The 27,818-nt window shown below is 47.3% G+C and overlaps 1 protein-coding gene across 3 annotated transcripts in view; it reads left to right on the top strand.

Moving 5' to 3' along the window:
• ASIP (agouti signaling protein) overlaps positions 1-18,815 on the top strand; it is a 44,711-nt gene extending 25,896 nt beyond the window's left edge. For 2 of the 3 annotated variants that reach the window (XM_071572772.1, XM_071572774.1), the window contains exons 3-5: positions 6,246-6,448; positions 13,635-13,696; positions 15,364-18,815. In XM_071572772.1, the coding sequence (XP_071428873.1) occupies positions 6,274-6,448; positions 13,635-13,696; positions 15,364-15,540 (414 nt within the window). In that variant the 5' untranslated portion in view covers positions 6,246-6,273 and the 3' untranslated portion in view covers positions 15,541-18,815. Of the gene's footprint in view, positions 1-4,341; positions 4,396-6,245; positions 6,449-13,634; positions 13,697-15,363 lie in introns of those variants that run through there. The other variant, XM_071572775.1, reaches the window with a different exon arrangement.
• Positions 18,816-27,818: the final 9,003 nt, after the last annotated feature.

Genomic DNA, 27,818 nt, shown 5'->3' with positions numbered 1-27,818 from the left:
ATGATTTGTCAGCAACTTCCCGAGTGCTGCAACAATTTTCTGTATTTTATAGGTCTTTGTTCACCTACTTTATCATCTCCTTTTTCCAAGCAGCTGCTTTCAGATCTCATAGAATAGAATCATAGAATCAATTGGGTTGGAAAAGACCTCCAAGATCATCGAGTCCAACCTTTGGTCCAACTCCAGTCCCTTTACCAGATCATGGCACTCAGCGCCACGGCCAAGTTCAGTTGAAAAACCTCCAGGGATGGGGAATCCACCCCCTCTCTGGGCAGCCCATTCCAATGCCTGAGCACTCTCTCTGCAAAGAATTTCTTTCTGCTCTCCAACTTCAATTTCCCCTGGCAGAGCTTGAGCCCATCGTGCCCCCTTGTCCTATTGCTGAGTGCCTGGGAGAAGAGACCAACCCCCACCTGGCCAGAACTTCCCTTCAGGCAGTTCCAGACAGTGCTGAGGTCACCTCTGAGCCTCCTCTTCTCCAGGCTGAACACCCCCAGCTCCCTCAGCCTCTCCCCACAGCACTTGTGCTCCACTCCCTTCTCCAGCCTCGTTGCTCTTCTCTTCTCACTTGGGTTGGAAGAGACCTTGGAGATCATCAACCCTTGATCCAACCTCACTGTGATCACCAGCCCAGGGCACAGAGTGGGGCACTCTGTGCCCTGGGCTGGTGATCCCAGTGAGGTTGGATCAAGAAATGGTGGATTCTCTGTCCCTGGGGGTGTTTAAGAGGACACTCAGTGCCACATCCAGTCCCTTCTCCAGCCTCGTTGCTCTTCTCTGGCCCCGCTCCAGCCCCTCAATCCCCTTTCTGAACTGAGGGGCCCTCTTGATAATGATGCTGATTTATTTATGAGTTGGCCCAAATTTACCAACCCTCCTGAGAAAAATTCCACTTGTCCCTTCCAGTGTTGATGGCAGAGTTTTTGTATGAAAGTCTCAGACTGTTCACTCTGCTGGTGGCTGAAGATAAATCTCTGCCCAGAGTGAAATCAGCCGTTACAATGAAAGAGTTTCCCTCAAAATCACTGAATATACAGAGGAAAATCAAATTGCCATGAAGACTTTTAGTATGACATCACCAAAAAAATCAGCTAAAAAGGGAATAAAGCTGTTTCCCATCATCTGTCATTTCCCAAATTTACATTCAGGAAGAATGTTTGTGAACATTGGGGTGAGGATTAAAATACCTTATTTACATTTGAAATGTAAGAAGCCAAAGTAGAGAGGAAATGGGAGAGGAAAAGACGCTCTGATGACAGTCAACAAACTTTCCAATGTGTGCCTTTGTTTTGGTTTTAAATGTAATTCTGTCATTCCCTTGGCAACCGAGGCCAGGCCACGTGGTAACTATTTCCATGCATAATCTGCTGAACTGCAAGTTCAGAGGTTGAACTTCAGTGCTGGACAGGAGCAACAGTTTAAAAATCCTACGTTCAAATTCTCCTCATGCATTTTAGCATTATTTAAGAATCAGTTGGAACCCTCTCAAGATACTACTGTTAAAGCAATTTATTCCTCCACTGTTGGGAGCTCAAAGGGAAAATAAACTCTTTTAAATCAAAGTGTTCAGAGAAAACCAGATGTGAAGGTTGCTGGAGGTAAAGAATTGTTTGATTGCTTTAATCAGCCTCTGATAAGTCTCAGAAAGAAAATTAGGAAAATAATGAGTGAAATGGAAAAACAGATCTCTCTTTAATTCTGGGGTAGGGGGGGGGAACACACAAAACCCAAAAAAAACAAAGCAAAGCAAACAAAAAAACCACCAAAGCAACGCAAACCAAAAAAAAATTCACAAATCTAAAAACCACAAAGCAAAGAAAGCAAAGCAAAGCAAAGAAAGCAAAGCAAAGCAAATCAAGCAAAGCAAATCAAACAAACCAAAGCAAAGCAAACAAAAATCCGAAGCAAACCAAACAAACAAATCAAAGCAAAGCAAACCAAAGAATCCAAAGTAAAGTGAAAAATCCGAAGTGAAGTAAAGCAAAAAAACCAAAGCAAATGAAAGAAACAAACGAAATCAAAGCAAACCAAATAAACCCACCCCAGGGCAAGGATTTTGCAATCTGATACAAAAGCTGAAACTCAGGATGGATCATGGAATCACAGAGTGCCCTGAGCTGGAAGAGACCCACAGGTGTCCAAACTCTCCCTGAGCTCTGCCACCTCTGGGGCTGTGGGCACCTTCTTACCCACCTGCACTTCTGACCCACCTTCCTGCTCTTTGCCCTCTCTCTCCATGGACTCAGCTGCACACACAGTCAGAGAATCATGGAATCTTTGGGTTGGAAGAGACCTCTGAGATCATCAAGTCCAACCCTTGATCCACCCCCACTGTGGTTACCAGATCATGGCACTCAGTGCCATGGCCAGTCTCATCTTAAAAACCTCCAGGGATGGGGAATCCACCCCCTCTCTGGGCAGCCCATTCCACAGCCCACCCTCCCCCAGGGGGCATGACCTGATGAAGTTTCCACATCAAATATTCCCCAACAGTTGCATTTTCCAGAGTCAAACAGTCCCTCCAAGGCTACCACCCAAGTGCTGTTGGCTACACAACCCTGTGAGCACCAGGGTTCAAACCATCCAGGGCTGCATTTCACCCAGCCCTGGTTCAGATGGCCCTGTTGGAGTGAACAGATACAGGCTGCAAAGTTTTCCTGTCTGCTCAGACACAAACCTCATCCACCGGCAGCTTTGCTGAGATAAAGACATGCAAGTACAATGGAAAAAACATTTCCACACAGGGGAAGGCTGTGGGTGTGTCTGTCTGGACTTCAGCAAGGCCTTTGACTCTGTCTCCCATAATATACTCCTGGAAAAGCTGGTAGCCCATGGCTTGGACAGGTGTACCCTCTGCTGGGTCAGGAGCGACTGGAGGGCCCAGAGAGTGCTGGTGAACGGGGCTGTGTCCAGCTGGTCACCAGTGGTGTCCCCAGGGGTCTGTGTTGGGTCCAGTCCTGTTTAACATCGTTATTGATGTCTGAGATGAGAGGATTGAGACCATCATCAGCAAATTTACAGGAGGGCTCTGCAGAGGGATCTGGAGAGACTTGAGAGATGGGCTGATTCCAATGGGATGAAGTTCAACAAGGCCAAGTGCAGGTCCTGCCCTTTGGCCACCCCAACCCCCTGCAGTGCTCCAGGCTGGGCACAGAGTGGCTGGAGAGCAGCCAGGCAGAGGGACCTGGGGGGACTGAGGGACAGGAAGCTCAACAGGAGCCACCAGTGTGCCCAGGTGGCCAAGAAGGCCAAGGGGATCCTGGCCTGGATCCAAACTAGCGTGGGCAGCAGGCCCAGGGCAGGGACCCTTCCCCTGGACTCTGCCTTGGGGAGGCCACACCTTGAGTGTTGTGTTCAGTTCTGGGCCCCTCAGTTGAGGAAAGAGATTGAGGGGCTGGAGCGGGGCCAGAGAAGAGCAACGAGGCTGGAGAAGGGACTGGAGCACAAGTGCTGTGGGGAGAGGCTGAGGGAGCTGGGGGTGTTCAGCCTGGAGAAGAGGAGGCTCAGAGGTGACCTCAGCACTGTCTGGAACTGCCTGAAGGGATGTTCTGGCCAGGTGGGGGTTGGTCTCTTCTCCCAGGCACTCAGCAATAGGACAAGGGGGCACGATGGGCTCAAGCTCTGCCAGGGGAAATTGAAGTTGGAGAGCAGGAAGAAATTCTTTGCAGAGAGAGTGCTCAGGCATTGGAATGGGCTGCCCAGAGAGGGGGTGGATTCCCCATCCCTGGAGGTTTTTCAACTGAGATTGGACGTGGCACTGAGTGCCATGATCTGGTAAAGGGACTGGAGTTGGACCAAGGGTTGGACTTGGAGGTCTTTTCCAACCCAATCCATTCTGTGATTCTATATTATATTTACCAACTGCATATTTGGAAAACACAGACAAGCTTTTGGGCACACAAGCCATTGTTTAGGTGTTTTATGACTTTTAACCATGAATGGGAACATCACCAGAGGGACACAGGTTGGTTAAATTAGATGCATGAAAAGAAATTCTAATTTTGACCTTGATGGTTCTGGCTGTGACCTGGAAGGTTTTCCACATCTACAGCCATGGACAGAGCAGTTGTTTGGGAGCACCAAATCTCACTGGAGTTTGGACACCTCTGGGGAAAGGAGATGGGAAAAAGACAGTCAAAGGGTATTCTAAACAAAAGCAAAAGATCAGGGGAGAATCCTGACTTAGCAAATATTTCCATATACTTCTATTATGCATCAGCAGCTGCCACAGGCAAGGGCTGAACTTTTGTGGAAGAGTTTGCAAGATGAGAGCATGTAAAGGAGGAACACAGACCTGCAGTCCTGATTAAAGAACCAAGATTAAATTGAAATGGCTGAAAACCCAAGACCATGATTTTACCATCACCCAAGTCATGGGAAGACTCATTCCTTTTGGTTAGTGTAATTTCTATTTTCTTCTGAATAAGATGTACTTTCTTCTCCAGCAGTTGATTTGGGATCAAAGCAAAGGCTCCTCCCATCCCATTTAACAAGTTCTGAATCAGGTCATTCAAAGCAGACTTTTACCCCCAGTCCTGACTCTGCACAGCTGGGGCTGAGCTTTCACTCCAGATGGAGTGACACCAGCAGTGTCCGTCATCTGAAATCCAGGCAGAGCTGCCCTCCCTTCCCAAGGTTAATCCTCCCTGGAAAACTCTGCTCCCTGGTTCAGCTGCAGCTCATTCAGGTGTCTAAACCACAGAGGATCCAACATGTGCACCCCTGCAAATCCCTCTGGAGTCCTCACAGGTCTGGGAGGGAATCACAGAAACACAGGATGGTTTGGTTGGAAGGACCTTAGAGATCATTTAGTTCCACGCCTGCCATGGGCAGGGACACCTCCCACCAGCCCAGGTTGCTCCAAGCCCTGTCCAACCTGGCCTTGGGCACTTCCAGGGATGGGGCAGCCACAGCTTCTCTGGGCACCTGTGCCAGGGCCTCACTAACCCCTGAGCAAAGAACTTCTTCTAATATACAACCTAAATCTCTCTCTTCTTAGTTTAAAACCATCCTGTCTTGTCCTATCACTGTCTGCCCATGTGAAAAGCTGCTCTCCCTCTCTTTTATAAGCCTGTTTGGGCACTGCAAGGGGCTCTCAGGTCTCCCTGGAGTGTCTCCTGTCCAGGCTGAGCACCCCCAGCTCTGCCAGCCTGGCTCCAGGGCAGAGATGACCCCTCTCCTGGCACAGCCATGACCCTCAGTGAGAGCAGCATCCACACCTCCAGCACTGCTTTGTTCTACGAGACACAATTTTAGAGCTGAGCCCAAGCACTTGGAACTGGAAGCAGAACCTTCCCCACCTCCCAGGGGACAGTGGGGGCTGCCAAAGCAGGTGTAGAACACATTCTGTGCTCAGCAGTGACCAGACTGAAGCCCTTCCAAAGCAGGAGCTCTTCATCTTCCAGCTCTGCAGCAATGAAGTCATCACAGCAGATGAATGGCTGGAAACATTTGGATTCCCTCCCTCCCTTTGCTGCTACTGGAGGCTTTTCCCTGACAAAAGGCTGCCCATAAATCTGGAGCCTGACAGTGCCCTGGGGGAGGCTCCAAACTCTGACACTGCCTCAAAGGGAAGCACAGGGAAATAAACCCCAACTCTGAGGCACAGCAAGGCAAGGAATGGCCAAGAGGAGGAGCCCAGGCTGGTGGCACTGTGTGGGCACCGTGGCTGGCAGTGCCCTCGGAGGGCAATGGGCACACTCCGCTCAGGCTCCTCCATAAATGGCCTCAAATCCCACAGATTTTGCCACATCTTCCAAGTTGCTCAGGGCTCCCCAAGGCCCCTAAAACCTTTACAGCCTCTCAAAGCTCACCTGTGATTTACTACAGGATTGGAGCAGCCACTCTGGAGGTTGTTTGCAAGAGGAGAACACTGATGGGAGAAACAATTTTGGGGGTATTTTTAAATTGTTGATATTTCTTTATGTTTTCTAGCACAAATTTGTAAACAAGAAAAAAAAAACGATGAAGGGCTTGATCTTCTGCCCTTGGTCATAAAATTCCTTTGGGAAAACTCTCACATCTTGTGGGAAAACAACCCTTTTGAGCAAAGAATCGGGCAAAAAAGACTGTCCAGGAGAGTTCCATTTGGCACAGCATTTTCTCCCTGTGACAGCTACAAACTGGGGTGTCCTGGTATCAAAGTGCTGGAAGCAGAAGAGCTGTCCAAGTTTTGTTGCTGAAGCTGCACAATCTGACACAGAACCACTGCTGAGGTTCACGGCCTTGCCCTCTCCCACGTGCAGGTTCTGACCAGCTTTGGGTTTCGTGACAATGGAACTGCTCCTGCCCAGGATGGAAAGCAAGAAGCTCTTGCTGAGCCTCCTGCTCTGCTGCAGCTTGCTCAGAGCTGCTGATGCCCACCTGGTCTTGGAGGAGAAGGTAGAATGCAACCTGTCCAGGAGCAGCAAAATGGACCTCTCAGACCTCCCACCCATCTCCATCGTAGGTGAGTGAAACGTGCCATTGGGTGCCAGATTGGCAGAATTGGCAGAAATACAGTTGCTGGTTCCTGGGGGTTATTTAGAGCACATTGCAGGGTCAGACAGTGCCTTAGTGCAGAGCTGGTGGGGCTACAGCACCAGAGCTTGGGGGGAAAAAATGTAATAATTGTGGCTACAGCACAGTTCGGAGGGAAAAATATAAAATATATAATAATCATGGCAACACCACCAGAGTTTGGAGGGAAAAATATAAAATATAATAATCGTGGCAACACCACCAGAGTTTGGAGGGAAAAATGTAAAATATATAATAATCATGGCAACGCCACCAGAGTTTGGAGGGAAAAATATAAAATATAATAATCATGGCAACAACACCAGAGTTTGGAGGGAAAAATATAATAATCATGGCTGAAACACCAGAGTTTGGAGGGAAAAATATAAAATATAATAATCACGGCTACAACACCAGAGTTTGGAGGGGAAAATATAAAATATAATAATCATGGCAACGCCACCAGAGTTTGGAGGGAAAAATATAATAATCATGGCTGAAACACCAGAGTTTAGAGGGAGAAATATAAAATATAATAATCATGGCTGAAACACCAGAGTTTAGAGGAAAAAAATATAAAAATTTTGCCTAAACACCAGAGTTTAGAGGGAAAAAAAATAATAATCATAGGTACAGCATCAGAGTTTAGAGGGAAAAATATAAAATATAATGATCACCGCTACAACACCAGAGTTTGGAGGGAAAAATATAAAATATAATAATCGTGGCAACACCACCAGAGTTTGGAGGGAAAAATATAAAATATAATAATCATGGCAACGCCACCAGAGTTTGGAGGGAAAAATATAATAATCATGGCTGAAACACCAGAGTTTGGAGGGAAAAATATAAAATATAATAATCACGGCTACAACACCAGAGTTTGGAGGGGAAAATATAAAATATAATAATCATGGTTACAACACCAGAGTTTGGAGGGAAAAAATATAATAATCATGGCTGAAACACCAGAGTTTAGAGGGAGAAATATAAAATATAATAATCATGGCTGAAACACCAGAGTTTAGAGGAAAAAAATATAAAAATTTTGCCTAAACACCAGAGTTTAGAGGGAAAAAAAATAATAATCATAGGTACAGCATCAGAGTTTAGAGGGAAAAATATAATAATCATGGGTACAGCACCAGAGTTTGGAGGGAAAAAATATAATAATCATGGGTACAGCACCAGAGTTTGGAGGGAAAAATATAAAATATAATAATCATGGCAACACCACCAGAGTTTAGAGGGAAAAATATAAAATATAATAATCATGGCAACGCCACCAGAGTTTGGAGGGAAAAATGTAATAATCATGGCTGAAACACCAGAGTTTAGAGGGAAAAATATAAAATATAATAATCATGGCAACAACACCAGAGTTTGGAGGGAAAAATATAATAATTTTGCCTAAACATCAGAGTTTAGAGGGAAAAAAAATAAAAATCATAGGTACAGTATCAGAGTTTGGAGGGAAAAAATGTAATAATCATGGGTACAGCACCAGAGATAATAAGGAAAAAATATAATAATCATGGCTAAAATACCAGAGTTTAGAGGAAAAAAATTATAAAATAATCACGGCTACAACACCAGAGTTTAGAGGGAAAAAAAATAAAAATCATAGCTACAGTATCAGAGTTTAGAGGGAAAAATATAATAATCATGGCTGAAACACCAGAGTTTAGAGGGGAAAATATAAAATATAATAATCGTGGCAACAACACCAGAGTTTGGAGGGAAAAATATAAAATATAATAATCATGGCTACAACACCAGAGTTTGGAGGGAAAAATATAATAATTTTGCCTAAACACCAGTTTAGAGGGAAAAAAAATAAAAATCATAGGTACAGCATCAGAGTTTAGAGGGAAAAATATAATAATCATGGGTACAGCACCAGAGTTTGGAGGGAAAAATATAAAATATAATAATCATGGCTGAAACACCAGAGTTTAGAGAGAAAAAAATTATAACATAATCACGGCTACAACACCAGAGTTTAGAGGAAAAAAAATATAATAATTTTGCCTAAACATCAGAGTTTAGAGGGAAAAAAAATAATAATCATAGGTACAGTATCAGAGTTTAGAGGGAAAAAAATATAATAATCATGGGTACAACACCAGAGTTTGGAGGGAAAAAATATAAAATATAATAATCATGGCAACAACACCAGAGTTTGGAGGGAAAAAAATATAAAAATCGTAGGTACAGTATCAGAGTTTGGAGGGAAAAAAATATAATAATCATGGGTACAACACCAGAGTTTGGAGGGAAAAATATACTAATCATGGCTGAAACACAAGGGTTTAGTAGGGAAAAAGCAATAATAATCATGGGTACAGCACCAGAGATAATAAGGAAAAATATATAATAATCACAGCTACAACACCAGAGTTTAGAGGGAAAAAATATAATAATTTTGCCTAAACACCAGAGTTTAGAGGGAAAAAAAATATAAAAATCATGGGTACAGCATCAGAGTTTAGAGGGAAAAAATATAATAATCATGGCTGAAACACCAGAGTTTAGAGGGAAAAATATAAAATATAATAATCATGGCTGAAACACCAGAGTATAGAGGGAAAAAAAAATAAAAATCATGGGTATAGCATCAGAGTTTAGAGGGAAAAAATATAAAAATCATGGCTAAAATACCAGAGTTTAGAGGGGAAAAAAATAATAATCATGTGTACAGCATCAGAGTTTAGAGGGAAAAAATATAATAATTTTGCCTAAACACCAGAGTTTAGAGGGAAAAAAATTAAAATTCATAGGTACAGTATCAGAGTTTAGAGGGAAAAATATAATAATTATGGGTACAACACCAGAGTTTGGAGGGAAAAATATAATAATTATGGCTACAGCACAGTTTAGAGGGAAAAATATAAAATATAATAATCGTGGCTGAAACACCAGAGTTTGGAGGGAAAAATATAAAATATAATAATCATGGCTGAAACACCAGAGTTTAGAGGGAGAAATATAATAATCATGGCTAAAATACCAGAGTTTAGAGGAAAATATTATAAAATAATCACGGCTACAACACCAGAGTTTGGAGGGAAAAAATATAATAATTTTGCCTAAACACCAGAGTTTAGAGGGAAAAAAATATAAAAATCATACGTACAGTATCAGAGTTTAGAGGGAAAAATATAATAATCATGGTTACAACATCAGAGTTTAGAGGAAAAAAAATTATAAAATAATCACAGCTACAACACCAGAGTTTAGAGGGAAAAAATATAATAATCATGAGAACAACACCAAAGTTTAGAGGGAAAAAATATAAAATCATGGGTACAACACCAGAGATAATAGGGGAAAATTATAATAATCATGGCTAAAACACCAGAGATAATAGGGCAAAAATATAATAATCATGGCAACAACACCATAGTTTAGAGGGAAAAAAATAATAATTATGGGTACAGCACCAGAGTTTAGAGGGCAAAAATATAATAATCCCCAGAAAACTTCTTTTAGTTTCACAGATTTCAGGGCAGGCCCTGTCATACTGCAGGTCTGTTTATATTGAGGTGTTTTTCTGCTAATATGGGCAATAATCTTCCTTTGAAACTCTCAGGTGTATAGAAAAAATTAATACAATGTGGGGTTTTTTTAAGGATCTGCTGTTGTGGCCCAGAAATCAACACTATTAACAGGTATTCATATAATTTCAGTTTCCCTGGTCTTTAACCAGGGGAAGAAAAGAGCCCTGCAAGGAGAGCCAGAGGTCATTTTACCCCAGACAGGACCAGCTCTGCCCCTGCTGTTACTCTGTCCTGTTGGGGAAGATCCTTTTTAGGGAAAAACTTCACTTTTTCCTTCACAAACCCTTTTTTTTGTTGTGTCTGCCCTAATTTACACCAACTTCTCCTTTCAAGAAACAAGCCTTTGGAGATACTTAGTGCAGAACATCATTCGTGTGTGCCAAAATATTAATAATTCAGAAAACAGAGATGCTCTTTCATAGCTCCTTTCTGCAGAATTTTAGGGCTTCCTGCCTTGTTTAGAATCACAGAATCACAGAATGGATTGGGTTGGAAAAGACCTCCGAGATCATCGAGTCCAACCCTTGGTCCAACTCCAGTCCCTTTACCAGATTATGGCACTCAGTGCCACGGCCAAGCTCAGTTGAAAAACCTCCAGGGATGGGGAATCCACCCCCTCTCTGGGCAGCCCATTCCAATCCCTGAGCACTCTCTCTGCAAAGAATTTTTTCTCATCTCCAACTTCAATTTCCCCTGGCAGAGCTTGAGCCCATCGTGCCCCCTTGTCCTATTGCTGAGTGCCTGGGAGAAGAGACCAACCCCCACCTGGCCAGAACTTCCCTTCAGGCAGTTCCAGACAGTGCTGAGGTCACCTCTGAGCCTCCTCTTCTCCAGGCTGAACACCCCCAGCTCCCTCAGCCTCTCCCCACAGCACTTGTGCTCCAGTCCCTTCTCCAGCCTCGTTGCTCTTCTCACTTGGGTTGGAAGAGACCTTGGACATCATCAACCCTTGATCCAACCCCACTGTGATCACCAGCCCAGGGCACTCTGTGCCCTGGGCTGGTGATCACAGTGGGGTTGGATCAAGATATGGTGGATTCCCTGTCCCTAGGGATGTTTAAGAGGACACCCAGTGCCACATCCAGTCCCTTCTCCAGCCTCGTTGCTCTTCTCTGGCCCCGCTCCAGCCCCTCAATCTCTTGCCTCAACTGAGGGGCCCAGAACTGAACACAACACTCAAGGTGTGGCCTCCCCAAGGCAGAGTCCAGGGGAAGGGTCACTGCCCTGGGCCTGCTGGCCACGCTAGTTTGGATCCAGGCCAGGATCCCCTTGGCCTTCTTGGCCACCTGGGCACACTGTTGGCTCATGTTGAGCTTCCTGTCCCTCAGTCCCCCCAGGTCCCTCTGCCTGGCTGCTCTCCAGCCACTCTGTGCCCAGCCTGGAGTGCTGCAGGGGGTTGGGGTGTTTTCTCAGAGCTCTTACTCAGAACAACGTTTCTTTAAGGAAAAACAGTCACCCTGCACTTGCATTTCTAGAGAATTCTGACCCTTTGAATCCTGAGCTGTTTAAGTGCAAGTTCAGTAAAGCTTGTGCAGCTCTGCAGCCTCCCAGGCTGGACCATTTCATGGTCCTTCTGACCCTCACCACCTTCAGTCTCACATTTCCAATATGGTTTTTTAACTTCAGTTAAAATCAGAGATATAAAACAGTCCCTGCACAATTTCTCTGCTCAAAAGAGCGAGCCCATGCTATAAACAGGGCAGAGATGTTGTGTCATTCCATGTGGGAGTTTCCAGGGCCAGGTTGGAGCACCCTGGGGCAGTGGGAGGTGTCCCTGCCTGTGGCACTGGGTGGGCTTTGAGGTCCCCTCCCATCCAAACCATTCTGGGATTCCATGAACTGAGTTCACCACAGAGATGGGACAGGTCTCAGAGACTCCACAAATTGCCCTTCCTTTTTCCAAATAAAAAGGGAATGTTGAAACGATTTTCTCTACAGCTCATATTAAGTTTTTAGGTCCCAAACTGTCCCATGACCCTGGGAGGATTCTCTGCTCTTCGTTTGCCAACAGACAGCCCAGACAGCAGAGATTCCCTGGTGCTGCCAGCCCTGGTTGCTCAGGGGGTTCTGCAGTGCCCCCCAAAGCCCTCCCTCCCTCTCTGCCCAGTTTGGGGTCTGCAGAGCCTCCTCATCCTCTCCAGGGCACATCCCAGCTCCTCTGCTTCCCCATTTCCCAGCCAACAGAGGGATGAAGCCACCAGGCAGGGATGGCTTCTCCTGCATCCCATGTTCACTCATACAAATAGAGGGGACATTTGGCACTGAAAATGCTGGAATCATTCAGAAAAAGCAGATCTTGGCCTGACACTCACCTCTTTTATAGCCAAAGCAATCCAGGCAATCCTGTACAAATGTGTTGGACAAAGCAAATTGAGGTAGAATGCAATCACTTCCAAGCATCTTGATTACCGTCAGGAAGGGGCAGAAAAGCAAAGAACACAGAATATTGCAGCTGGAACTGGATCCAAATCACTAATCCTAATTAGTGCAGTGCCTTTATTAAGGCTGGTCCTTATGAAATGACAATAACTTTACATGTTGAAGTGTTTCTATTTAGAGACACAGCCCTTGCTACAAAAATCCATGATGAATAAATGAAACCACTCAAACCAGCCTAAAATGTTTCTTCTTCCTTCTGGAATTCTGTAAATCCCATCAATTAGTGAATATTCAAAAGCAGAGGGAGAGAATCCTGGGATAGATGAGGAGCCACCACTCGTCAGGGGGAATATGGACATTATTTTATCCCAAGCATTCATTTCATACAGACAGTGCTTATCACAGAACTCACACAGAGAATAAAGGGATCAAAATATCCTGACAGGTTGGGGGACTGGGAGGTGTCTCAGCTTTAACAGCCTTGCTCTGTTAGAGGCCCAGAAAAGCCAGTCATGGAATTTATAAATAGTTATAAACACACAGAAATATATATAGTGAGTCAGACATGGAATTTATAGATAGTTCTGAATACATAAAAATATACATAGTGATAAATAAATATAATAACCAAAGTTAGAGGTTCATGAGTGAAACACCTTCAAAAGTGATGTGTTCTAAATGAAATTGTGGGTGGAGAAGGAACAAAGAACTGCAAATGAAAGGTGGCACCACACACATGAAGAGCTTATACCAAACCAGCAAAGAGTATTTGCTTGTGAAAACCAGTGTACACTTCCTCATTCCTTCCAAAATGATGCATCTAACAGCACCTTTTGACAGAAAAAAGCACAGAATTCTAAAGACTTTTTCCTATTTTTGTGCATGGGTAGCCCATCTTTTACACAGGGGCCTCTAATTTTATTTCTCTGGAATTATTCCTTGTTTGCATCTACCAAGCAAAGTGGAAAAACACCCCCTAAAATACAGCCATCAGAGCTCTCCTGCTTGCACAAGCAGCAGAGACAACAGGAGTTCACACTGGGCATGAGATGAGATGAACACCTTGACTGGAAAACCTCCAGGGATGGGCTGGCAGTGCAGGTTCTCTGCCCTCTCTCACCCCAAATTAGGATGATTTCAATGAAACAACGTGCTGTGACATTGGTTTCATATTATGTTGTGTAATTCTCATTGAAGATTTAACCAGAAGATCCCAGAAGGTCAGCAGGAAAGAGGCAGAGAACAAGAAATCTTCCAAGGTAGGTGGTTGTTCTGAAAACTTTGTAGAATTAGAAGGGTTTGTTTCTTCTGGAGTTTCCCTCAGTGCATTCAGTTGCCAGTCCCTGAGTTAAATAATTTACACACAGCTTGAAGCTCCAAAAACTGTAAAAACACAGGTAAAATAATAATGGTGGAGAGAAAACAAGAAGCTGTGGCTCCTCCATCCCTTAAGATGTCCAAGGCCAGGTTGGATGGGCTGGTGGATGTGCTGGTTTAAAGGGAAACCAGCAGGAGAAATGAACCCAACACAAAAGAGATTATAAGGCAGAGTTACAATTTAATAACAATATTACAGTAAATGCAATGGCACAAAGAGAAATTGGGTTTAACCCACAACCCCAGCAGTGTAACCCAGCCCCTGGGGCACAAACACAGGGGGGTTTGGTGGCCCCTGTGCTGAGCCCCACGTGGTTCCTCCGAGTCCAAAGGAAAAGGAGGTGAAAAACCTGTTGGTGCAGATGATGGCACAGTCTGGTGGAGAGTGGGGGGCTCCTCCTGTCCAGGGTCTGCTCCTCCTCTGCATCCAATGAGTGGTTCCCCAAGTCCCAAACCCCAAGATTCTCTCCCCTCTGGTTTGGGTGGGAGCCTCCAGTGCCTCCCCCAGGGCAGGGAGTTCCACACTGGGGGATCTGACTCTGGCAGTCAGGGGGGATTTTGGAATCGTTGCTGGCCCATGGGCAGAGCTGAGCCCTCAGGTGGGTGTGGAGGTGCCAAGGACTCCCTGCAGGGCAGTTCTCCCAGCTCCTCTGCCAGGCTTCTTTCCCAGCCAGCTCCCAGCCTGAGGGCTCAGCTGTGCCCTGGGCAGCTGCTGCCAATGGGCCATTGGGAACAGTTGCTGGGCAATGGCAGAGAGGGTTTAGAATGTACAGCTTTGGGCACACCCACACAGGGAGAAACTGCTCCCACCTGCTGAACTGGGACAGTGGAAGGTGTCCCTGCCCTGGCAGGGACTGGGACTGGATGGGCTTTAAAGATCCCTTCCCATCCAAACCATCCCATGACTCTGACCTCTAAGGGTGCTCCAGAGATCCCTCCCAGGCACCCAATGGTCCCCAGTCACAGAGAGCAGCACTCCTTGGGGAGGCTGAGAGACCTTTTCCAGGTGACTCACCTGTGTGTGCAGTTTGGGATTCCCCTGGATGAGGAATCCCTCCCTGAGCTCCCAAGGCACCCTGACAGCGCAGCCACGTGAGGAGGAGCATTGCCAGGTCACCTCCTGCTTTCCAGCCCCCCAGCCCAGCAAACCAAGAGGTCCCACCCCACAGAGTGACAGTGAGGTTTCACTCTTGCTTTTGAAGAGTTTGGGGATCCTTAACTGTTTTTTCTGATAATCTCATCATCTCTGTATGTTTTCCCATTCCTTTCCTCGCTGCTGCCACAGTCGTCCCTACAGTGTTTTCCACCACTCTGTCCACTCATGGTCAAAACAGGAACCTCAAAGGTTTATCCTTCTGCTCAGGAGGTTGGTCTGAAGCCACCATTTCCCCTGACCCAGTGCCACCACACCCCTGCATTGCCAGTCCAGGCCTCACTGCCAGCCACCACCTCGTCCCCTCCAGTCAGACCCTCCCTCTGTTCCCCCTCTCCACCTCTGTGACCTCCCTCACTTCACCTTCCTGGGAATTCTCATGCTTTTGTCTTCCAGAAAAACGCCCAGCGCAAGCCAGCCCCAAAGCCAAGGCCCCCCCCAGCTGCCAACTGTGTGCCCACCTTCAAAGCCTGCAAGCCCCACCTGAGCTCCTGCTGCAACAACTGTGCCCTGTGCAAGTGCCGACTCTTCCAGGCCATCTGCCAGTGCCTGATGTTGAAGCCCAAGTGCTGAGCCAAGCTGGACACACCACAAGGCTCCTGCCTTTCATCAGCTCCCCAAGAGGGTATTTCAGATTGCCCCACTTGGGGAGCAGTCCAAGCAGAGAGCCTTGGAGTTTGGATTTGCCCCTCCTAAAATTTAATGGACAATTCTTTTTTTTATGGGGCTATAAAGCTTCCACAACCAGGGTGTTATTTCAGGGAACAGACAACCATGAGGACTGACAGCCATTTGGTATTTTCAGCAATAGAACTGTGCTTTAAGGTGAATTCTGGATTCTTGCTGCTTTAGGATTGTGTTTTGGGGATTTTGGCTTTTTTTTAAAGGATCCTATAAACCACAACTTGCAGAACCAGCACCACAAAATCTGGCCCAGTGACACCCAAATGCCACACTAAACCAGGACTGGTTAAGGCAGGGAGGGACTAGAGCTTGGCTTTGCCCACAGGGCCATTCCAGCACCAGCCAAAGTAACATGCTGAAAATGCAGGTTTGGGGGTTAACTCCCTTTTCACAAAGTCAACAAAAAATCAGGACAAGAATTTATGGAGGTTATTCTACTTGAAAAGGTGGACCCAAGACAATAAGCCATTTTTTCCCTCATCCTCAGCAGAGGACCTTCACCTTCAGGGTTTTCAGTCCTTGCAGTAACCAGCACTCCCAGGTGTAGAATGCACACTTGAACCCCAATGTGTCTGTGCCTTGCAATGTAAAGCTCAGAGGTTTTTCCCCAGCCATAGCCATGGAATCAGCTCCTCAGCCCTTCTCCTCCTGCTGCCAAGGATGTGGTGTATAAAGCCCAGGGGCAGGAAGACACCTCCACAGCTTGGAGGAAGAAAGGAAAGCTCAGCCAGAAATGAGTGTATATCCCACATGTCCATCCCAAAGCAAACCACTCCAAGCACCCAATCCCTTTCTTTGCACAGGCAGCTGCCAGCACCCAGCCCAGGGCTGAACTCAGCCACCAATCCCATGTGCTGCAGGCAGCCAGTGACCACAGGGGGAAAAGAACCCACAGCAAAGGCTGTAAAGGCCCCCAGACAGCTCGGGGGGTGTGGGGGGAGCTCAGGGCAGCAGCAAACAGGTGTCTAGAAGGCTTCTTTCTCTTGGTCTTGAAGCTCTTTGCCTCAGTCTCAAGGTATCCAAGATGGCACAGAAGGAAACCCCTCCTTGGTTAAACTGGCAGGAGAACAAGGAGGGAGCAGCCTCAGAACAGTCCCCAACATTGAAGACTCTTCATCTGCCAGACTCTAGGTCTTGCTTTTCACCTCCTCTGTTCTGTACTCCTGCTCCTGTATCCCTGCTCCTGTACACTCTTCTGTGGTACTCTTTGACTTTCCCTTCATCCCACTGCTATTCCCACAGGAGTCATGTTCCCTCCAGGGCTAAACCCACCTCTCCATGTTCTCTCCACCTGCCTACACAGGGGCCCTACCCAGGCCCTTCAGCTTTCCCAATCTCATGGTTTCTAACCATGAATTCTGAGTCCCCATCATGAATTTCCTAATCCTCTGTGCAGGTCTACTTGAGAGGAAATTCCTTTACTGATTTATTTCTAACCGCAGCTGAGGCTACAAAAGTCATCCAGGAAGGCCAAGATGATGCAGGTACACCTCAAAGGCTCAAACTTCATGAGGTTTTTTTCTTACAATAATCAGCCCAAAGCCCAGAATTCAAAACACAGGTCAGATGTTGACAGAAATTTTTGTTCAGTCAGGGACATAGAGATGACAGATTAATCCAAGAGAGAGCCCTAACGAGGCCAGGACATCACTCTGTCCCTTATCTCTTATAAAATACATCACTTGACAAGCTTGAATTCTTGTACATTTACAGAAGTATGACTTTGAATCAGCTCTCTTGGCTCAGGGATCTGTGAGCCACTCAGATAGGATAGAGAGGGGATGAGAAGGAAGAATGACATGTTACAATGGACTTAGAAATTTGGCCCTTTCTTTTAGTAGGTGAAGATTCAGGTTCTCATCAAGTTGTTTCAAAATTCTCATAACTACAAGAAACTCTCTTTGGCTGGTATTAAAACCACATCAATAATCACACAACTTCTCACGTGGAAACAGTCCTGAAAGTCCAGCTGGTCAGAAGAACTGTGTTTTACCAGGGTGGGGAGCAGCAGGAGGAGAGGGAAGGGAAGGAAGGAGAGCCAGAAAGCAGACAAACAGCTGCTTTCTGGACAGCAGCTCCCACTCCAGCTTTGCAGAATCATGGCATGGCTGGGGACAGCAGGAGCCTCTGGAATCCAACCCCCTGCCCAAGCAGGGTCTCCTAGACCTGTTTACCCAGGACTGTGTCCAGGCAGCTTCTGAGTTTCTCCAAGGAAAGAGACTCCCCCACCTCCCTGGGCCACCTGTCCTCGTGCTCAGTCACCCTCACCACGGAAAATAGGAAAAAAAAAAAGGTATTTCCTCATGTTAGACTCTCTCCAGTATGTCCATGTCTGCCTTGTGCTGGGGAGCCCCAAACTGGGCACAGCACTCCAGGGACAACCCCCCAGTGCTGAGCAGAGGGGCCACCCCCTCCTTGTCCTGCTGGTGCCTCCTCCCAGCACAGCCCAGGACACAGCTGACCTTCTCCTCTGCCAGGGCTCATGGTCACTTGGTGTCCTCCAGGTCCCCCAGGGCCTTTGGTGTCCCAGCTGGGTGTCCCCAGCCCATCCTGGTGCCAGGGGTGGTCCCTTCCCAGGGACTGCAGCACTTTGTGCTTCTCCTTGCCCAGGGGCAGGAGGTTCAGGCCATTTCTCCAGCCTGGCTCAGTCCCTCTGGCATTGCAGCCACTGCTCCCAGGCTGGGCACCAGGAAACCTTCCCAGGGAACCCTCTGCCCCATCACCCAGAGGTGCAGCACGACTTGGGCTGTCCCCAAGGGCTGTGGGAATGCCCAGAGCCACCTGAGGAGCCACAGCCATGGCAGCAGACCCAGCTAAGGGCAGGTTGGGGGGGTGGGCAGTGCCTTAAGGGAAAGGAAAGACTCTGGCAGACCATTGAGGGAATTTGTTTTTCAACATATATCCAGATATTTTTTAATATAGCATTTATCTGTAGTGCATTCTTAAATTTGATTTATTAATAAGCCTTCTCTGTAACAGGAATTCATTAGGAAGGTCTGGCTTTCTCTGCCTTTCATCTATCACACCAAAGAATATAGGTAATATATATTTTATATAACCAAGTACTCTGAAATCGTTATTAGCCTTTAGTGACTTGACTTCTCTGGGTAAAGAGCAAATTGCATGAGGTATTGACAGGATACAGAAATCAATAAAATATGTACACCAAATATTTGCTTAAGTGTATTTCGTTGGAACAGCTATTTCTGCTGGGCAAGAGTTGCCCCAGGGAGCACCTGAAAAGCCACCAGCACACAGAGGAGAGGCTTTATATGACAGGGATGGAGCTGTCACCCACCAAAATATCTCCTCTGAAGACTTGCTGGAATGCAGAGACAGCCCCAGTGATGCTCCATGACAGTCACTGTGCTCCTAGAGATTAATGGGAGTTTTATCCTAATTTCAGGAGGATTAAGCACAACTAAATCACTGTTTGCTTTTCTGAGTGTTGCCTGTCTTGTGTGAATCTAAAACAGATACTGTATTTTCCCATCCAAAGGTTGCTCATTGTCACACTCAAAGCCCATAAAATGCAAGTTTATCCTGGCAGAATTAACATCTTGATGACTCTACCAAAATAGTTTTAAACATGTCACAGTTACCCTGAAACTGCCTGGGAGACCCCAGAAGGAAACCCACCAACTCCCCATAGCAGCCTTTGGGAATTCTTCCAGAAGGAAGGATTTGATGGCAGGGAAAATGACTTTTCCAAGTTCTCTGGATGAGGCAGCACTATCTGTGGTGCTGCTGCAGCTGAGGGGGGTGAAACACTGGCTGAGGTCCCTCTGAGATGAGGACAGTGCTGACCTCACGATGAATCTGAAGAAAACCAGATGGAGATTTGTACAACCAAAGTGAGGAGCCAAGGAAGAGGTTGCACCAAAGTTGGTTCTGGGGGAGCTCCTTTGCCCAGGGCACAAATGACCTCGTCTCAGTCCTGCAGCAAACCCTCAGAGGACACACTCCTCCTGCAGCCTGGGGGTCACTCCCTGAGGGGATGTGGACATCAAATGGCACTCAAGGTCAATGCAAAAAAGCATTAAATCATTTTTCAACAGGGTATTTCCAGATTAATTAGACCATTCTGTGACCAGAAGTGACACACTAAATAGACTAGTTCAGCACTTTGTCCACATTTAGTGTCCTACTTAACACATGAGTTCAAGTTCAGAATCACAGAATATGCTGAGGTGGAAGGGACCCTCAAGGATCCTCGAGTCTGACTCCTGGCCCTGCACAGGCCCATCTCCAGGAGTCACACCCTGTGCCCCAGAGGATCATCCAAACACTCCTGGAGCTCTGGCAGCCTTGGGGCTGTGCCCACTGCCCTGGGGAGCCTGGTCAGTGCCCACCAACCTCTGGGGGAAGGACCTTTTCCTGATATCCATCCTAACCCTGCCCTGACACAGCTCCAGCCATTCCCTGGGTGCTGTCCCTGCCCTGGCACAGCTCCAGCCATTCCCTGGGTGCTGTCCCTGCCCTGGCACAGCTCCAGCCATTCCCTGGGTGCTGTCCCAGGTCCCCACAGAGCAGAGCTCAGTGCCTGCCCCTCCTCTGCCCCTCCTGAGGAAGTTGCACCTGCACTGAGGTCTCCCCTCAGTCTCCCCGTTCAACACACCAAGTGCCCTCAGTGTCCTCACATGCTGCCCCTCCAGGCCCTCCCCCATCTTTGTTGCCCCCTTTGGAAAGTCTCCAATGGCTTCAGCCCTTCCTTACATTGCAGTGCCCCAGACTGCCCCCCATTGCAGGTGAGGCTGCCCCAGAGCAGAGCAGAGTGGGACAATCCCCTCCCTCAGCCATGCTGGGCCTGATGCCCCCAGGACAGGGATGGCCCTCCTGGCTCCAGGGCACTGCTGACTCATGCCCAGCTGGCCACCAACCAGGACCCCCAGGGCCCTTTCCTGGCACTGCTTTCCAGCATCTCATTCCCCCTCTGTCTGCACATCTGGGGTTGCCCCATCCCAGGGGCAGAATCCGGCACTTGCCCTTGTTGCCCTTCCCATGGTTGGTGATTCCCAGCCCTCTGCTCTGTCCAGGTCTCCCTGCAGGGCCTCCCTGCCCTCCAGGGACTCCACAGCTCCTCCCAGTTGGGGACTTTGGCAAACTTGCTCCGTGTCCCTTCCAGTGCTGCATCCAAGTCACTGATGGAGGTGTGGAAGAGCACAGGGCCCAGGATGGAGCCCTGTGGAACCCCACGAGTGACAGGTCACCAGTCTGATGTCACCCCAGCCACTGTCACCTCTGTGCCTGACACATGAGCCAGTTGCTCACCCACTGCACTCAAGCCTGAAAAAGGAAATCACAAAATCATAGTATCATCTGGGTTGAAAGAGACCTCTGAGATCATCAAGTCCAACCCTTGATCCAACCACACTGTGTTTACCAGATCATGAGACTCAGTGCCATGTCCAGTCTCATCTCAAAAACCTCCAGGGATGGAGAATTCACCACCTCTCTGGGCAGCCCATTCCAATATTTAAACACCCTCTCTGTAAAGAATTTCTTTCTGATATCCAACCTAAACCTCCCCTGACAGAGCTTAAGCCCCTGCCCTGCAGGGGGGTCTCACCTGAAGGGGCAGAGGGGCAGAACATCCCTGCCCTGCTGCCCACACTGGGGCATCAGCCCAGGGCACAGGGGGGTTCTGGGTCCCAGAGCATGTGGCCACTCACTCTTAAACCTGTAAAACAGAGAAGTTTTACAACCAGAGAGAATTTGGTGGAATTGTCTTCCCCTTCACCAGCAAATTGCCCTGATCTGGGGACCAAGACAGCCACATGCCAGTCTGGCAGGATGGGCCAGTTTAGGTTCTTCTGCTCCCCGGAACCAAGTTATTTCCTGCCTCTTGCACAGTTACATTGAAGGGGGTGGGAGGAGGAAGATGACATTTTGTCCCTTGCCAAGTGACTTGCTGTCCCAGTTCAGCAGGTGGGACCAGTTTCTCCCTGTGTGGGTGTGCCCAAAGCTGTGCATTCTAAACCCTCTCTGCCATTGCCCAGCAACTGTTCCCAATGGCCCATTGGCAGCAGCTGCCCAGGGCACAGCTGAGCCCTCAGGCTGGGAGCTGGCTGGGAAAGAAGCCTGGCAGAGGAGCTGGGAGAACTGCCCTGCAGGGACTCCTTGGCACCTCCACACCCACCTGAGGGCTCAGCTCTGCCCATGGGCCAGCAACGATTCCAAAATCCCCCCTGACTGCCAGAGTCAGATCCCCCAGTGTGGAACTCCCTGCCCTGGGGGAGGCGCTGGGGGCTCCCACCCAAACCTGAGGGGAGACAATCTTGGGGTTTGGGGACTTGGGGACCCACTCATTGGATCCAGAGGAGGAGCAGACCCTGGCCAGGAGGAGCCCCCCACTCTCCACCAGACTGTGCCATCATCTGCACCAACAGGTTTTTCACCTCCTTTTCCTTTGGACTCGGAGGAACCACGTGGGGCTCAGCACAGGGGCCACCAAACCCCCCTGTGTTTGTGCCCCAGGGGGTGGGTTACACTGCTGGGTTTGGGGGTTAAACCCAATTTCTCTCTGTGCCATTGCATTTATTGTGATATTGTTATTAAATTGTAACTCTGATTTATAATCTCTTTTGTGTTGGGTTTGTTTCTCCTGCTGCTTTACCTTTAAACCAGCACAGTTGCACAAAAGGCCAGTGCCACCTCAGCCTCACCAGGAACAGCCATGCAAGGCTGGCAGATGGGACATGGCACCTTGGAGACCAGTCCCACCCAGAGGGCCACAGTCAGTCCCACCCAGAGGGCCACAGTCAGTCCCACCCAGAGGGCCACAGTCAGTCCCACCCAGAGGGCCACAGTCAGTCCCACCCAGAGGGCCACAGTCAGTCCCACCCAGAGGGCCACAGTCAGTCCCACCCAGAGGGCCACAGTCAGTCCCACCCAGAGGGCCACAGTCAGTCCCACCCAGAGGGCCACAGTCAGTCCCACCCAGAGGGCCACAGTCAGTCCCACCCAGAGGGCCACAGTCAGTCCCACCCAGAGGGCCACAGTCAGTCCCACCCAGAGGGCCACAGTCAGTCCCACCCAGAGATCCCCTCAGCAGTCCATGGTGCCTGCAGATGACTCTCTGAGGCAACACAAAGGTTTTCTTGGCAGACTTCTCAGATGATATGCAGATGGCCAACACATGGCCAAGACCCCTGCCAGGAGGAAAAGGAAAAGGAGGCTTTAGTCATTTCTGAAGGATTTCTCCAGTGAAATGAGAAACTTTGCAGTTGCTGCATGGCATATGCACACATCTTTCTGTCCAGGAAATCCTTTGAGATGAAACCCTGCCCCAAATCTGGGAGCCCACAATGGCTGTGTTAGTGTCATAACCCAAGGCACATGTGGTTTTTATTCCATACAGATAAAGGCAGGAAAAGACTAAAATACATCCCTTCCCAGTGATCCAGTCCTTCTGAATGAGGGAAATCATCTATTGACTTTAATCTATTGGATCTACCTAATAACAGTGTTCTTGTGGTGCCCTGGATATTCTGGGCAATTTCTTCAGCAAAAATGTCAGCTGGGATCTCCTCTGGGCTTCCCTTCCCCCTGCACAGCTGCCTCAAAGAGAGGGACAACAGTGTGACACAACAGGAGCAGCCAGAAATCCTCCCTGAGAATACACAGTCTCACTCCTCCTGGTGCTCCATAACAAACAAAGGTGGCATTTAAATATATTTATATAAAAATTAAAATAAAAATTCATCCAAGGCTAATGCTCTTCCACCTATCAGTGAAATGCAGCAATTCTTAAAGTCTTCTAGAATGGAAATGGGAGCAAATGCATTTAAATAATTGAGCAGCCAGGGATCCCTCCCTGTGAAAAGGCTCCACAAATACCTGACAGAGCCAGACTATTTTAAACTAGAAACTTTCATTAATTAAAAGATCTCCTTGGTGTAAAGCTGGGATTCAGTTCATATCCATTTCTCAAATTGGGAAGCAAATATTTGGAGCACTAAATGAGCAGATCAGAGGCTTTATTTTAACATCCTCCTTCACTGCTTTCTTCTAAGTCAGGAGTTTGCTCAGAGCTGTTGCTCTTTCTTTACAAAAGGCGTCTCTTTGGCAGGTCAGACCCCCAGAAAGGGTCAAAAGGAGTTTGTAACCTGTTGTTAATAATATACACATAGGAGAGAAGCTTTGGAGGGGAGGAAAAACAGAACCACCAAATGTTTGTTCTGAGTGGAAACAAGTCAATAATGCAAAGCAGAATCCCACAATAAGCCCTGGCTTAAACCAGAATCTGGGTGTGAGCCCCACTCCAAAGCATTTCAGGTGCTCCCAACATCTGCAGGGCTGTTCAGTCACTGCCAAAACACTGCTGCTCCACCAAGGGAAAGGGACTGTGGCATATTTAATATTCCCTGAAGGAAATAATTTTCCAGCTGATGAAACCAAACCCAGAGTGCTACAGAAAAGTACCAGGTTTGCTGAGAAGCGTCTACAGATGGAACAACAAACAAAAACTTTGCTACAGACTTTCTAAATGGCCTAAAGAATTTAATCCCTGCTCTGGAATCTCAGGGAATTAGACAAGCAGTCGAGGTGTCAGTCCCCATCCAGCACAAGGATGTTGCAGAACCTTAAACCCTTTTTGTTTTCACCCTCTTCACTTCTGGAAGTGTTTTTTTTTCACAGGCCCTTCATTTTTTTCCTTCTTTGTTGTTTTGTTTATTATTTGCTTTCCCTAAGCTGGAGTGCAAACCACAGGCACGAAGGGTGATTTTAATAAAGAAAAGAACTAATTGTAATTGATGCTTCTTACAATTGTGCAAAGCTGCCCAGTGGCAAACAGCTGCTGCAAACTCTGCTGGGGCTTCACAGGCTACATTTACTGTATTTGATGTGTCTTTAAAAGCCCCACAGGCTAAAAAACCACAATTAGCTCCTGAGAAACTTTGTAGTATCTGCAAGTAGAACGTCTGCAATGAAAACAAGCACAGCCATGAACCTCAAGGTGCATTTTTCCCTCCTCTGTTCTCTGCTGCAGTGCTCCCCACCTCCCAAGGCACTCCCTGCACTTCCACCCATCTCCACTTCCCAGAACATCCAGATCTGCAAAAAAACATAAAGAGCAGGGCCTGGGGAAAAATGTGTTGCAAACTGAACAATCAGGGAGTTCTGGTTGAGCTGAATGGAGGAAAATGCACAGCCCGTGCTCTCTTAGCACTTCTGACTCAAAAATGGGAGCAGGAGGGGCCATGTTTGCAAGAGGAGAGGATTTCCACTGGTAACAGCAAGGGCAGCATTGACAGAAAATTAATCTGAAAGGCTCTTAAGGAAATATCACAGAATCATAGAATGGATTGGGTTGGAAAAGACCTCCAAGATCATCAAGTCCAACCCTTGGTCCAACTCCAATCCCTTTACCAGATCATGGCACTCAGTGCCACGGCCAAGCTCAGCTGAAAAACCTCCAGGGATGGGGAATGTGGAAAGTTACAATTGTTTATCAAACAGGATATGCTGAGCTTGCAGCAAATGTCTATGACCTAAGAAAATGTTAAACTGCAGACTGGCTTGTGTAACTAACACGAGTTGCCAGTTTCCACAGACTGATTCCGAGAATCACCCCCAGCAGAGATAACCACATAAGGAAGGAGGTGTTCTAAAGACACTTGAGGAAGATTCCTGCCTTCGGCCTCGACGACCACGAAGAGGCAGAAAAGACCCCTTAGCAACAACAAAAACATGTGCAGAGTATTACAGCAAAACCACGAGCACGGAACTGAACTGCTGCTAAAAAGGAGGAACTCGGAACTGAAGGTGTGCCAGTTGGTGCCAGTTGGTGGAACAGACATTCCCCCTGGCCGCCCAGCGCTGCATTCTGCCTACTTGCTTGCTTGCTAATTACAATAAATTTTTATTGGCTTGAATAAAAGACATGTTGGTCTCAATTTATGACAGGGAATCCACCCCCTCTCTGGGCAGCCCATTCCAATGCCTGAGCACTCTCTCTGCAAAGAATTTCTTTCTGATGTCCAACTTCAATTTCCCCTGGCAGAGCTTGAGCCCATCGTGCCCCCTTGTCCTATTGCTGAGTGCCTGGGAGAAGAGACCAACCCCCACCTGGCCAGAACTTCCCTTCAGGCAGTTCCAGACAGTGCTGAGGTCACCTCTGAGCCTCCTCTTCTGTTCAAAACTTGGCTGGTTACTTGAGTGCCAATGATTGGGATCAAGGTCTTGATGCCGTGAGTGACCCCTCCCCCCAAAAACAGGACTCTGAGCCACGTTAGTGCAGGGTAAGATAAAAAGTGAAGGTCCTTTAATATCACAGGGCCTACAGCCCACAGGAATACATGACATGCATGTGCTCCAGTTCTTGTTTCCATGGCTTTTATAATAAGATCCCTCCAATCATTGCTTTACACATTTCTCAGTCCAGCCCCAGTCCCACCCCTGGTCCAATCCCCTGGAATTGGGTCTGGGGTCGTCAAGACCCTCTGTCTTCATCAGCTCCTCTTCCTCAGGCACACAAAGGTCTCTTGGAGCTCATCCAGTTCTGGCTTTTGGGTTACTCTGACCTGTGTTTATGTTTCGTTCTGTGGTCCTTCTGATATCCTTCAGCTCTACCTTGGAAAGGAGTCTAAACAAGATTAATTAACTAAAGGAATTTGAGCTCCCTGTTCTGGGACAGGGGTAGTGATAGAAAGGCATTAAACTGTTAGAAATAATAACCCTCTAAAAATCTACAACTACTGTGTTCCTAAAATCTAGAAACAGAAAATCAGAACAAAACCCCCTTTGGCATCAGTCTTTTTTATGGTTTTCCACAGGCTAAAGAAAGTGGCCATGCAAATAACATAGACCAGGCCATTCCCAGCACAAACTTAAGGACATTCTTGGATTTTAATATTGTAGATATTTGATTTTAGTATTAAGATGTAACTGATGTTGGAAACAGTAAGTTTGTATTTAAAGCACACTTTTTAGGTCTTAACTAACAATGCAGTTTTTAGTGTTTCAAATTCTCATCCAATAATTTTGTGGTTTCCCTGGCATTGGTAATAATGCAGTAATGAACATGTGATTACTTGTGGCCAAACCAAAGCTGTCTGAAGAGCAGGAGCACAGCCCTTCTTCAGTGATGGCATTTTGTCCCCAGGTGCCATCACTGGGCAGGGCCACACTGGCCAAGGTGATGGTGCTGAGCCCACCTGCACCAAAGGCAGTGGCTGCTGCTGGACTGGAAGGTGTTAAAAAACAAACTGCAATTGGCCACAGCAGCAAATTAAAACTCTTCCCAGTGTGGCAACCACGTCTGGTTTAGAACTACTTTACTGCTGAGGGGTTTTGCCTGAGCAAGTAGCAAAAAATAGCAGAAAAAGCCCTGCTAAATTAATGGCCAGGATTGGCTAATTTGAGAAGCAGCTGTTAATGAGGGTGCACTCAGACATTTCCCAGTTCTCAGCCAGGGGTTGCCGGTATTTGAGGGATAAAGGGGGTGGGAGGAAGCTGCAAATCTGAGTGAATTCCTGTTGTATGGAACAGAGCACACTCCCCCTCCCCACACTCGTGGGACACAGCCCTGCTTTCTGCACTGATGCAAATCTCACTCCTTCCATTTCTGCCCCTCAAATTGCTTCTGTTTTCTTCAAGGACTCCGTTGGAATTCCAGAACCAGGATGCAATTTGGGTTTGTCAACACTTGAAACCTGCTGTTGATTCATATTTGCAGTTATCCAACTCCCAGTGAAGGGGCTGTGATGAGAAAATCATTTAAGCCTCATGGCCATGTGTATCCCTCAGCTTCCTACACTGGCCTGATCACAACCTGGGACAGAAGGTGGCATTTCCACCTGTGCTGGTTTAAAGGTGAACCAGCAAGGGAAATGAACTCACCATGAGAGAGATTATAAGTCAGACCTAAAATTTAATAATAATATTACAATAACAACACTGACACAAAAGGGAAATTGCTTTCAACTCACAAAACCCCAGCAGTATAACCCAGTGTCCTGGGGCACAAACCCAAGGGGGTTTGTTTGCCCTTGTGCTGAGACCCCTGTGGTTCCCCCAAGTCCAAACCAAAAGGAAAAGAAAAAACCTGTTGGTGCAGGCGAGGGCTGTGGTCTGGGCGAGAGCGGGGATCTCCTCCTGTCGAGGTCCTGCTGCTCCTCTGGATCCAACAAGAGGTTCCTGAGGTTTTCTTACCCACCCCTTAT

This window comes from Pithys albifrons, chromosome 18, assembly GCF_047495875.1.
Source record: "Pithys albifrons albifrons isolate INPA30051 chromosome 18, PitAlb_v1, whole genome shotgun sequence".
In the NCBI taxonomy this organism is placed as follows: domain Eukaryota; kingdom Metazoa; phylum Chordata; class Aves; order Passeriformes; family Thamnophilidae; genus Pithys; species Pithys albifrons.
This window is presented reverse-complemented; position numbering and strand designations above follow the sequence as displayed.